Source organism: Lolium rigidum, chromosome 6 (assembly GCF_022539505.1).
Source record: "Lolium rigidum isolate FL_2022 chromosome 6, APGP_CSIRO_Lrig_0.1, whole genome shotgun sequence".
In the NCBI taxonomy this organism is placed as follows: domain Eukaryota; kingdom Viridiplantae; phylum Streptophyta; class Magnoliopsida; order Poales; family Poaceae; genus Lolium; species Lolium rigidum.
Window position 1 is genome coordinate 56776063 of NC_061513.1, and position 14154 is coordinate 56790216.

General features: G+C 46.1%; 1 protein-coding gene across 1 annotated transcript; it reads right to left on the reverse strand.

Moving 5' to 3' along the window:
• Nucleotides 1-10421: 10421 nt before the first annotated feature.
• Nucleotides 10422-13670, reverse strand: LOC124662638 (putative F-box/FBD/LRR-repeat protein At4g03220). The gene is made up of 3 exons (XM_047200450.1): nt 12050-13670; nt 11795-11968; nt 10422-10861 (listed from the first exon to the last, which is right to left on the reverse strand). The coding sequence occupies exon 1, from the start codon at nt 13668-13670 to the stop codon at nt 12579-12581; it is 1092 nt and encodes a 363-aa protein (XP_047056406.1). The 3' UTR covers nt 10422-10861; nt 11795-11968; nt 12050-12578.
• Nucleotides 13671-14154: the final 484 nt, after the last annotated feature.

A 14154-nucleotide genomic window follows, 5' to 3' on the forward strand; every position in this document is an offset into this window, starting at 1 on the left:
AATATAGCAATCAATGCTTCCCTCTGCGAAGGGCCTTTCTTTTACTTTTATGTTGAGTCAGTTCACCTATTTCTCTCCACCTCAAGAAGCAAACACTTGTGTGAACTGTGCATTGATTCCAACATACTTGCATATTGCACTTGTTATATTACTTTGCATTGACAACTATCCATGAGATATACATGTTATAAGTTGAAAGCAACCGCTGAAACTCAATCTTCCTTTGTGTTGCTTCAATACCTTTACTTTGATTTATTGCTTTATGAGTTAACTCTTATGCAAGACTTATTGATGCTTGTCTTGAAGTACTATTCATGAAAAGTCTTTGCTTTATGATTCGGTTGTTTACTCATGTCATTACCATTGTTTTGATCGCTGCATTCATTACATATGCTTACAATAGTATGATCAAGGTTATGATGGCATGTCACTCCGAAATTATCTTTGTTATCGTTTACTCGCTCGGGACGAGCAGGAACTAAGCTTGGGGATGCTGATACGTATCCGACGTATCGATAATTTATTATGTTCCATGCCACATTATTGATGATATCTACATGTTTTATGCATACTTTATATCATATTTATGCATTTTCCGGCACTAACCTATTAACGAGATGCCGAAGAGCCGATTCGTTGTTTTCTGCTGTTTTTGGTTTCAGAAATCCTAGTAAGGAAATATTCTCGGAATTGGACGAAATCAACGCCCGGGGGCCTATTTTTACACGAAGCTTCCGGAAGACCGGAGGGAAGACGAAGTGGGGCCACGGGCGCCGCCACACTAGGGCGGCGCGGCCCGTGGGGGCCGCGCGGCCCTAGCGTGTGGGGCCCCGTGACTCTCCCGACTCCGCCCTTCCGCCTACTTAAAGCCTCCGTCGCGAAACCCCCGGTATCGAGAGCCACGATACGGAAAACCTTCCGGAGACGCCGCCGCCGCCAATCCCATCTCGGGGGATTCGAGGAGATCGCCTCCGGCACCCTGCCGGAGAGGGGAATCATCTCCCGGAGGACTCTTCACCGCCATGGTCGCCTCCGGAGTGATGAGTGAGTAGTTCACCCCTGGACTATGGGTCCATAGCAGTAGCTAGATGGTCGTCTTCTCCTTATGTGCTTCATTGTTGGATCTTGTGAGCTGCCTAACATGATCAAGATCATCTATCTGTAATGCTATATGTTGTGTTTGTCGGGATCCGATGGATAGAGAATACTATGTTATGTTGATTATCAATCTATTACCAAAGTGTTGTTTATGATCTTGCATGCTCTCCGTTATTAGTAGAGGCTCTGGCCAAGTTTTTGCTCTTAACTCCAAGAGGGATTATTTATGCTCGATAGTGGCTTCATGCCTCCATTAAATGCAGGACGAGTGACGAGAAAGTTCTAAGGTTGTGGATGTGATGTTGCCACTAGGGATAAAACATTGATGCTATGTCCGAGGATGTAGTTATTGATTACATTACGCACCATACTTAATGCAATTGTCTCGTTGTTTACAACTTAATATCGGAAGGGGTTCGGATGATAACCTCGAAGGTGGACTTTTTAGGCATAGATGCATGCTTGGATAGCGGTCTATGTACTTTGTCGTAATGCCCAATTAAATCTCACTATACTTATCATATCATGTATGTGCATTGTCATGCCCTCTCTATTTGTCAATTGCCCGACTGTAATTTGTTCACCCAACATGCTATTTATCTTATGGGAGAGACACCTCTAGTGAACTGTGGACCCCGGTCCTATTCTTTACATCTGAAATACAATCTACTGCAATACTTGTTCTATTGTTTTCTGCAAACAATCATCATCCATACTATACATCTAATCCTTTGTTACAGCAAGCCGGTGAGATTGACAACCTCACTGTTTCGTTGGGGAAAAGTACTTTGGTTGTGTTGTGCAGGTTCCACGTTGGCGCCGGAATCCCTGGTGTTGCGCCGCACTACATCCCGCTGCCATCAACCTTCAACGTGCTTCTTGGATCCTCCTGGTTCGATAAACCTTGGTTTCTTTCTGAGGGAAAACTTGTTGCTGTGCGCATCATACCTTCCTCTTGGGGTTCCCAACGAACGTGTGTGTTACACGCCATCAGTATTCTTGATCCTAACAACTTAGATTGAACAACTTCTTGCACTACATTCTTGTTTTTAACTTCCTATCTAGCTTGGTTGTACAACACATATGGGGATAGTCATCTTACCACTCTTGGTATGATGCATACCTATGTGTGCAACATAAATAGACCCAATGTCAAAATATGGATCCAAGCATGTCTCTTCGAGGTCTCATGGCATTTGTGCTTTAACATAGGGGGAGTAATCCCCCGCCCCTCATTAGCCTCACTTAAAAGGTGATCTCATTCCATGAGGCTAACTGATCTTATTGCAAAATTATTCTAAAAAAGATTTGTGACTCTTGATATATTTCGAATCATGCCCATTGTTGCTATTTACATCTTGTTTGGACTTCACTCCAATGGGTATGCCTAGAAAAACATGTGTTCCTACCCGATGTCTATGCTCCTCTTATCAAATATCTATCTATCTATATTGTGCATGTCATCTTCTGAACCTACACAAAAATTTCCAACAAAGAAATGCAAAGAGGGAGTTTGTTAATGTCAGCCCGGCGCTAGGCCCGGTGCCGCCGGCTCTACCGTCGGACGACCCGGTGCCCGGTCCGGTTTGCCGGCCCACACGCCGGTCGACAAAGGATTAAGTGGGAATTGAGGGATACCCCTTGGGGTTTCTTCCTCATTCTCCCCTTCAACCCCTGTTGCCATTGACGCAGCCTCCTACCTCTCCCTCATCCCCTACGGCATTCCCACCACTAGATTCTCCACATACTCCAATCCACCATAGATCAGGCCCTTTGGAGGATCTCCACCAAGGGATTTGGTCCCTCTCAAGCCAATTTTGGAGTTCTTGGGATTTTGCTCACCAAGCCTTCCCTTTAAGTTTTTCTTGCTCCATTGAGCAAGGAGAGTAATGTCTTCGGGTAATTCCCCTCCTCACCTCCATATGTCTTGGATCCCCTTGCCTTTAGCTCCATTTTTTAGGGATTTGAGAATATAGGATTAGGGTTAGGGTTAGGCTTAGGCTAAGTACCTTATGCCATTGGAATGCCATACACCTCAATTCATGGGATTCACTCTATATTGATATAATATGTGTACAAGTATACGAGTTTTTGCATGATTTTTTGACAAAAATCTGGATATACATAGCAATAATTTCAACCCGGCCTATGGCCCGGTGTGTCGGCTCATACATCAACCCGGCGGGCGTGCCGCCCGGCAGTCCGGCTGCCTGACCGGCTGGTCCGGTCTACAGCCCGGTGTTGCCGGCCGACACACCGACTCACCCAGATTTTTGCGCAATTTCGTCAAAAAACTTGTATATATATTATACCTCTTTGGCCTCCTTATTCCTGATGATTGATACATCGCAAACATATTTATAGTTTTTGATGCTCCATGCTTGTTTTACACCAATTCCTATATGTTTTGCTCACACTTCGTTGCACCTTTATATATTTTCCGGCACTAACCTATTGACAAGATGCCATAGTGCCAGTTCCATGTTTTCTGCTGTTTTGTATTTCAAAAAAGTTGTACAGGAAATATTCTCGGAATTGGACGAAACAAAAGCCGAAGATCTTATTTTTCCGTAACGAAGACGAAGTCCGGAGGAGAGACGAAGGGGGGCCACATGGTGGCCAGACCATGCCTAGGCGCGGCATGGCCCTGGCTCGCCCCTAGGGGTGGTCTTGGGCTAGGCCTCCACCGACCTCGCCCTTCCGCGTATATAAAGCTCCCGATGCAAAAACCCTAAATCTATCAGCCTCCATCCATGAAAAGTTCTGTAGCTCCGTCGTCGTCGCAGACAAGATTCGGGGGACAGAAGTCTTTGTTTCGGCACCCTGCCGGGACGGGGAATTGCCCGCGGAGCCATCTCCATCAACTCCACCGCCATCTTCATCGCCATTGTTGACTCCCATGATGAGGAGTGAGTAGTTCTCCCACGAGGTTGAGGGCTTTACCGGTAGCTATGTGGTCTATCTATATCTCCATGTACGATCTTGATGTGATCATGAGCTTTGTAATCTAGTTGAATAAGTAGATGTTATTCTTCAACTATCGTGCTACTCAAGTGGTTTTATTATGTGATCTCCGGGGACACCTTTTCCAACGGTGTGGAGGTGACAGTGTGCACACCGTGTTTGTTTCTTAAGCTTAATTTATATAAATACTTATGAATTGTGGTGAATTAGTACCATCTTTGTATCCTCAAAGTGACAGCGTGGGGTGTCCATAGATTGGGAATGCGAACTTTAAGGAATGCTTATGCATCCCTACGCAATGAATTTGTGTTTATTATCAAATCGGACAGTGGTTCATAGTAGCGTAGTGAAGCGATAATATCTATGTATTCAATTATGGTATCCTTGTTGAGAGTGTCCACTAGTGAACGTATGATCCCTATGCCTTGTTTCTAAGCATTGAAAAACCATTTACAACCAGTTCTGCTACATGTTTGACTGCTGCCATTTTTATTTAAGATTGCAATTACCACTCATAATCATCCATATTACTTGTATTTCACTATCTCTTCGCTGAACTAGTGCACCTATACACCTGACAAGTGAATTGGGGACACAAGAGACTTCTTGTATCGTAATTGCAGGGTTGTTTGAGAGGGATATCTTTGACCTCTACCCCCCTGAGTTTGATAAACCTTGTGTGATCCACTTAAGGGAAACTTGTTGCTGATCTACAAACCTCTGCACTTGGAGGCCCAACACTGTCTACAAGAATAGAAGCATGTGTAGACATCAATGACATGTACACTTATCCCACTGCTATCTCCCTTATTTGCTCATTCGCAGGTGATTATAGTGATGGCAACCATGTTGCTGCCAAAAGGGGCAAGAATGAGAGGCCCCCGAGGTGCCGTACTAGCACTCGTGTGCCTAGCAAAGCAGCTTAGAGCAGTGGTCCGCCTAGTTCTGCCAGAGGTAGAATCAAGACAATAGGGAAGAAGAGGAAAGGCAAAGATACATCTCAAGATGATGAAATTGTGGAGGAACAGCCAAATTACAATACTGGTACAGTTCAAATTGCTGGTTGGAGGAGACTCAGAGAGGAAAATCCCTATCATTTCAAGGAAAGAACCTACACAGGTGGTGACAGGGAATTCTGGACCAAGACTCAGGCTTGCTTCTGGGATGACTTCTACAGCTCTCCAGAACATATGAGGAATGGCACCTTTGTGCAGCCTAGGGCCATCAACAGGGAAGAGCTCCTCATGTACATTGCCACTGAGTATCATTTTGTTGTTGATGCTTTGCAGAAGATGGGACTTCTTGATCTGGTGTGCTTGAAGCCTGGCAACTCTGACATCACCGGGGAGTATTGCCCGGTCCTTGTTCGTCAGTTTCACTGCACAATCTACTTCCATGATGACCCTGCTCGCACTATGACTTGGATGACTCGGATGGAGCAGTATTCCTGCAACTACAATGACTTCTGTGAAGAAATGGGACTTGGTGGTGGCCGTGCTCGTGGCTTTCAGATCCACACGGAGGATCCATTCACTCATGGCAACATTGCATGTTATCCTCTAGAGCCTGCACATGCTCCTCCACTCATTTCAGGAATGTATTACTCTTACCAAGTCCTCGCCAAGATATTCCGTGAGAGTCTGATCAGCAAGTCTGGAGATTCTAGTGACAGCCGCTCCTACCATCTCAACCTCATGTACTACTGCCATCCTCAGAACATTAGGAGGATTGATGGTTGTGACTTTCTCTCTCTACAATGAACTAAGACGCTCTGTTCGCAAGTGCATGACTCCGAACTTTGCTCAGTACATCCAGCAGCTTATCAATGCCGTTGTGCCAACTCCTTTCAATAGGAAGGATCAAGTGATAAAGATGGAACCCTTCAAGATTCCACCCCCGTGGGCACAAACCTGAGATCCCTGAGTTGTTGCCTTCGGAGCGAAGTTCCAAGGAAAGGCATGATCCGGCTGCTAGTTCCAGCTCCTCTATGCGCCCCAAGCTGGGTGCCTCTCGCTTTTGGCAAACTTGTGGCAAATGTGCAGGAATACCAATGATGTGGCTCATCAAAGTCTTACTCTGAATCAAGAGACTAGGAGGCACCAAAATGAATTCATGGCTGCAAGAAACCACCATGTTCCTCCTGCTGGTCCTGAACTAGAGCCAGTGACTGCTCCAACTTGGGAGATGCCTCCCATTGAGGATGCCATGTTCCAAAACTTTGACCTATCCCTGTTTGCTCCCGGTGGATCTTCACATGGTGCTCCTCCTCTCAGGACTCGGTTTAGGACTACTCCTGCTACTGATGCTGCCGGGTATGGCTCTGATGAGTCTGGTGATGATGAAGACGGTGAAGAGGATGAAGACGAGGAGTCCCCACCTACCGTGGAAGAGTTCTATTGATGGGGAACGCTAGCATTCCAGCTCTCTCCTGCCTTTTTGGTGTTCCGATGCCAAAGGGGGAGAAGAGAGTAGAGTCTAGGATTACGGGTTTCCTCGATGGATGCTGATGTTTTGCACAAGCCATTGCTACTTTATTTGCTTCTTACTTGGCTTCTGCTATTTGCTTGCTTTCATTTCTGGAATCATTGCTACTTTTAATAATTCATGTGTGGACAAGTTATTGTATGCTTAATCTCTATGTTGGAAGATTATGATTAATGCTTATATCTTATTATATACTTGTCTATACCATGATTGCTTCCTAAAGATATTGGGGGAGCTTCTCATATTTTACAAATGGTGCACTTTGCATTCAAACGCAAATTCTCCAAGTGCATACATTATGGGGGAGCTGTCTGAATATCTTATATGGAATCAATATTTTGAGCTTATCATAATATTTATAAGTGACTCTAGCTCGCTTTTTAATCGTATACAAAAAAGGGGGAGATTGTAAGGGTATTTTACCCTTATCCATTATTTTGGTAACAATGACACCGTAGCTAGAGTAGTTGGACTAATGCATGCCTACAAGATTATTCTTAGGTTTTAGTCCATCAAGCATAATGGTGTATCAATGGAACAAGAAGGAGAAGGGAGACCCCCCACTTCGATGAAAAAGGGGAACACTAGTTTTCTCCTTTGGCCGGCGCCTGGTCCGGTGGCACCGCGTGCGGCACCGGCCAGTCCGGCGCAAACCGGCTGTAGCACCGGTGCACACCAGGAACATTCCAGGAACTTCTCACTGCTCGCGCGGTCCCTCGTCCGGTTCCTGCCAGCTGGCCCGGCGACGCCGGGTCCTGCACCGGACGGCCCGACATCGGCCGGCTATTGCGCCAATGCACACCGTAGGCTCTTCTAGGGAGCATGGACGCTCATCCGGTATAGGCGGTGCCACGCCCGGCGTGTGCCGGCTTGCCCAGTCTGTGGCCTGGCGGCACCGGGTGTGCCACCGGCTAGTCGGGCGCCTGGTCCGGCAGACTGGCCTCTTCGACTTACTGCTGAGCTGGACAACTCCCCAATGGTTGGATTTCAGATGAAGTTATAAATACCCCTTCTCCTAGCTTAGAACGGTTAGGCACTACACTACACTTTGTTCTTGAGCTCTCTCTCTCATACTCCATTGTTGGAAACACCAAAAGTCTCAGATCTCTCTCCTCCTCCACCCAAACTTAAATCCCTCCGGGGAAAAGCTAGAGGAGGTCTTGATCTATAGTTCCAAATCTTGTTCCCCCCTTGTATTCTTCGACATACCTACTCTCTAAGGTTTCTTGGAAACCCTAGATGGGCAAAATCGTTCGGAAGCATCCCGGCTGTGGATTTGCTCGTGACAAGATTGTGAAGGTTTGGAGGCTGCCTCAAAGTCTACCATAAGTGAAAGAGCTATTCCTTCGTGGGATAGGCTCGGAGAAGAAGGTGAGCCTTCGTGGCATTGGGAAATCCTCCGTGGGATCCCCACCTCTCCAAACTTGGCATACCTTCTTGCAAAGGAAGGGAACACGGGAATACATCTTCATCTCCGCGTGCTTTCGGTTATCCCTAACCAAACTCTTTACTTGTGTTATATATCATGTGAGAGCCTTCGTGCTTGAGATACTTGCATTATCATCTAGGTTGCCTCACCTAGTTTGTATTAGGCTCACATTTATATTCCGCAAAGCCTAATACTGCAAAGAAAGAATTAAAATTTGTAGAAACCTATTCGCCCCCCTCTAGGTTTACCATCTTTGAACTTTCATCAGGGCCCGGCGGTCTTGCCTCACCGCCGAGGAGCGGGCCGATCCAACCTAGGAGGCCATCGGCAACGACGCCTCGTGGGTCGCCTACTTCCAGGCGCAGCACAACATCGAGATGAACATCACCGCTGGCCTCGTCAGCCAGCGGAATAGCTAGAGCAAGGACGGGCGCGTCCTCTTCTGGGGCGTTCCGGAGTGCACCCTGGAGAACGTCGTCGACGTCATCCAGAACGGCGCTCCAAGGTTGGAGACGCCGTCGTCGCTGCCACCATCTCCCGCAGCGCGCTTGCAGCCGAGGAGGATGTACTCGTCCTCCTCCAACTCTTTCTCGTCAGGGCCGACGCGATCGATGCCGTCCTCGTCGCACCGCGCCGCGCCCTACACCATCCCCAAGCGCGAGGTGAAGGAGGAGCCGGAGTTCACGACGCCGCCCGTCAATCTGAGGCGCGGCGACAGCGACAACCGACAACAGCAAAGGGCGCGGCGTCCTCCTCATCCCAAAGCCGGAGGTGAAGGAGGAGCGGGACGATGAGGCAACCTGGAAGGCGGCGCTGCTAGTGGAGTACGAGCGGAAGCAGCATCTCATCGCCAGCAGCGACGATCCCGAGGATTGCCTTGGCTTGTGAGCGGCGTGCTTGTCGTCGCTGAATGACAAGGACGCCTGGAGGGGCGACCTCGAGGCGGCGATCGCCATGTCCATCCGCGACACCGAGAAGCCGCTCGTGGACCTCACCGACGATGGCGAGGCTGGGCCAAGTGGCGTGGTGAAGGACGAGCCCATCAACGAGCCCGACGAGTACGTCAAGCAGGAGGTCGTCACCGACGGCATGTACAACTTACACCAGCCTCTGGCCGCCGCAAGTACTACTAGATTAGGGTTTAGTTTAAATTTCATCGAATTTCGTTCGAATCTATGTAATATATAGCAAGTTTGAATGAATTTGCTTTAAATTTTAAATATCTGAAATTTTATTTGGGGAACGCGGCTGGGGAGTGAACATCCCCAAACACGGCACAAAGAAAACACGTCTCCAAACGCTCGATCGGACGCCCCGTTTGGGGAGGCTGGAGATGCTGAGGTTTATACTCCAGGACTCCCACAATTTTAGCAGCTATTTTTATATACTGATGATCATACAGGTCTCGACTGGAGTGTGTCAACAGTCACATCATCGTCTCCATCTTCGTTCCATGCATCAGAATAAGACAGCAATTTTTTATGCTTGGTACAGGTGTTGCATATAAGTTTGGTCAAAGCTAAAATTCGTAAAGTTTAATTATCTATATTGGTAAAAATATAAATATATATAACAAAAGAATAACATTTTAAAATTATTATGAAATATATTTTCATATTATATGCATTTGATATGGTAATCTTTGTATTATTATCTATATTCTTGATTAAAGTTTATGCAGTTTAATTTACACAAAAAATTATGGGCAACATAAAATAAGCAGAAGGGAATATATTAACTGCCGATGGCTAGGTCTGAGCATTTAATCACAGCCATAGCAAAAGTTCTGCACATCTGTCTAGTCGCCGTTCTATCTCCCCAGCCATAAATTATTACATGTATTTACACAAAGTATTCAGAAAGCATGGTAGTAGATTATTTCATACTGGATACAATTAAAGCTTCTCCTTTTTCTCAAGCTAAACTACATTGACTATGCCTTAAATCAATTTCACTCGTCTGACCTCAGAAGGCAGATGGTAGTCCTAGACTGCGCTTGCAGGCCATAAACGTACAGAGCTCATTTGATTTATAGGATCCAAATCACAAAAATAGGAAAGCCGTAGAATTAAAATGTTATATCTAATTGAATTCTATGAGAAGATAAAATGTGTTTGATTGAAGTAAAGTAAATTTTCATGAGGTATGAATTAATGCTTTTTCCTATAAAAATTACACTACAAGATTTCTATAAGATTTTTTCGGATATGTTCCTATAAATCAAATAACTTGTGTACGAAATTTCCCATAGAATCCAAATCCCACGATTCCTATGCAATTTTCCATAGAATTCAAATCCCACAATTCCTATGCAAATGCTACGAATTAAAGGATTGTCCCATACCAACATCTCTACAATATCATCTTAGGCTGACCTGCATTCCGGCGTCCATCCTTAGAGAAATCAAATGTGACAACAAACACAAAAACGGTGCATGGACTGAACTGACCCATATTCATGCACCCAATATACGAGATTTTTCAACCTCAATCATCATTTATCATACAAATACACCAGCCGTGTACACGATGGTTCTTTCCGAAAATGTAGAATGTACATGTATACGTATGTTTCGGAGTTCTAAGAGCAGTCAGGGATCAACATCTTCTTTTCTACTCCGTATCCAAGAAAATCTCAAACTTACAATCCAGATGGCGTATGTCATCAATGCCCTCCAGCGAGTGATCCTTGACCTTTGAAATTACTGTGAGAAACTGAAGCATCGGTGCCCTCAGCACCAGCTCTTCCACCAAACATACTTCACGAGGCGACCCGTGGAAATTGACAATATACAGCTTATTTAGTGTTTTCATCTGAAAAGCCTTAGCATCTCCCACTGTTGGCTCGTCGTGGCAGATGCAGTCCAGAGCGCAGAAATATTGCAACTGAAATGGGAACATCTTAAGTGAGCTACCAATGTCAGACACAATTGGAACAATAGATGAATGCAAAGCTAGTTCACCGCCAAGCATAGGCGTATATATATTTAAAATCTGCATAACAGACAGTAAGGTTCATGGTCTAGCTACAAAGCTAGACCATTCTTAGGCACAGTGATATTATTTGATGCCAGACGAAGTGAAAAAAATGTGCATGCTAAATAACATCTCAGTCAGTATGGTTCAGATTCATAATTGAATATATGATGCACAAGAACTAGGGCAAAATGGTATTCATGAATATAAATTTTCACGATACCGAACTTTCCTTTTACATTCCACAAGACCATAAATATAAAAACTGTAGAAGAAAGATATACTTGATAACAGGTGTACACTTCTTTAGCAACACTTTCTTGAAGCAACGGATTAGATGTGCAATTCAAACTAAGTAATTATCTTAAGAACTTTATTTTATAAGTACTGTAATGTTCAAGCATGCTCCTAGGAATATTAATCTCTTTCAGTTGCATGTCCTTAACATGTCTATGCTCCCTAGTCCAAACAGAATGCACCCACAAAAGGAAGCCGGCTAGAGCAAATATCCAGTTCCGGAGGATTCCTGTTACTCCTAAGTTCTACATCCATGTAAACAGGTCAGTTGTCCCTAAGCGTGCTGTGTCACGACCATAACAACACAAGTGCCTTCCTGATTTCCTTCCCAGCTGACACAAAACTAGGCGTATTCAGGTCTCTGCATGAGACATTAACAGCAGCAGACACCTAACTACACTATTCACAAAGCCCACACGCATAATTAATCATTGTACCAACTGAAAACCCACCAGAACCAGACTGCATAGAGAAATCCACTCCAGCACAGTAGCTAGAGGATGCTGAAAACATTGAATAATACTATATTACAAATGGTATAATTACCTTTTCCCGGAGTTGGAATGAAAGGTTCAGCTCTCTTATACCAGAACACCTTGTGAGCAATTGAAGCACCCTTCCTTCAAAAACGTGGCCATTTGTTTCTAGGTATAACCATAATACTTGCACATAACGGATGGTTATGTCTTCCATCAAGAGGGGCCGCCCATTCATCCCAGGCTGATTCATTGCAAGCCAAAAAGAATGAGCCCATGTACATTGACAGTAATCAAATATACTCAACAGAGAACCTTAGACTACCTTGTCAGATCAGCTTGCACAAGTCAACGAGAAACAGAAAGTAGTTTCATAAGTTCGCCAATACACCATCTGAACTCCAGTGATGAGATTATGAAGTAGCTTGAATGTAAAAATGTTATGTCCAGTCTCGAGTACTCAGAGGGACTCATCCACAGGGATATCCAAAATATGTAGCCTCCACAATATACTAGCACATATAATTTTAGACTTAAACGTTATGCACTAAAGACTAGTGACAGCGAACTGAATATTTGAGTGAGTTTCCAATCGCAGCAGTTAACTAATCGGATACAGTGATTGAATAAGAGATTGAATGTTGATGAACAGTTAATTTACACCTGACAGACTGAAAAACTGCAGCCTTACATTTAAACTTTTCCATGCAAACTTTCTAGCAATCCCTGCATATCCACCAAAAACTACAAAACTACCAGTACACATCCTACTGAGAAGTCAAAATCACTTGAATTTTGTACTACAATGCCAAAAGTGCTGCCTCTTAACTTTTATTGCTGCTTTCCTGCTCCAACTATACCTGTTTTTCCACTTCCAAGATTTGGTGAAACTGTGAAAGCACAATTAGGTACTGTAAAAGAGAAGAGGAACTCACACCAAAAATCATATCGAGCTCAAGGTTGTCAACTGCTTGAAAGCAATTGAGAAATTCAGCAGAAATTGTTTCCTGCCAAAGAGTGGATACTGGAGGGGCTCCAAGCACCCAGATGGATGACATCTTTCTGAGGTTGACAGTATCTGGAACGCAAGGTACTTCCCACCTGAGAATCTCCAATCTCTCGGCAGCAATGTTTGCCCTTGATTCCGGCACATCATAAAAGCAAAACGTCACTTCTAACTTGTTGAGGCTTGGAGACACGATGTCAAGATTCTGAAGCTGAGGAAGGAAGGACAGATGAATATCCAGGAGAGACTTCGATTTGAGAGTGAGTACGGTCAGCCCACGGACCCTGCGGATGAAGAACTCCTGCAATGACGGCAGCACAGTATCGCTGATACCAAATTGGTCTCGGGACCAGAAGTTGACCAGCCGCATCACCCTGAGCGCATCAAAGACGCCAGCCGGTGGCAGCGCTAGGCCAAGAAAGCCAAGGTCCATCCGAATGGCTGTGGCTTTCTTGAAGCACGGCAACTCAAACGAGCCTCTTTGCATCACCGCCTCGTTGTCGTCTTCGTGCAGAAACGACTGCATCGTCTCCTGCGACACAGTATGATTGTTGTCGAAGTAGAGCATACCGGAAAGGCGGGGTGCGGCGAGGGACAGCCAGGAGGCTGTACTCTGGCAGTCCATCTGGTTTGAGTAGACGGTGAGGCTCTCGATGTCGAGCTCCCCGTAGACGGCGAGGGCGCGGGCGGGCACGGAGGATTCCACATGGTAGAATTCGAGGCGGGGAAGTTGAGCCCATACGCCGCGCCATCGCTGAGAGAGGACGCTCGTCTGGGCGGCTTCCTCCGTGGAGAGCCGGAGGAGGATGCGTAGGAGGAGGTGGTCGGGGAGGCGGCCGAAGTAATCTCTGCGGCCTCCGGGAACCGTAGGGGCGGCGTCGGGCGCGGCCGCGAGGGGGAGCGCTGCGCGCTGGTTGGGGGGTTCTCCCTGGCCTTCCATGGGAGCTCCGAGGGGTTTCTTTGGTTCCTGAGCGGACTCCGGCGAGGCGGGTTCTGGATTTGGGGGGTTTCTGAGGATTCCGGCGAGGCGGGTTCTGGATTTGGGGGGTTTCTGAGGATTCCGGCGAGGCGGGTTCTGGATTTGGGGGGTTTCTGAGGATTCCGGCGAGGCGAGGATTTGGGGGTTTCTTGGTTCTTGACCACCGGACTCCGGCGCGCTCCGGTGGGGAAATGTTCCAGAAAGCGTTAGGCTGTGGGTTGGGTCAGGAACACGCGGCCCAAATCCTGATTCCGCTCGACGCGAACGTTCAGCAGCGCGTTGACGCCTCAAGGAGGTTCCCGGATGGGCCGGCCCAATTCCACTCGCCTCCTTTTCCTATCCTGGACGCTAAAAAACGGATCCATCGCTTTTTTCAGTTTGATTGGAAGCAATTGGTTGGTAAAAGCGTTTGATTTTTTAAAAGTTATTAGGATATAAAAATTGT

What these genes read in the sequence shown, in the direction of transcription:
- LOC124662638 (XM_047200450.1), bottom strand. Translation starts at nt 13,670, where the DNA reads ATGGAAGGCCAGGGAGAACCCCCCAACCAGCGCGCAGCGCTCCCCCTC.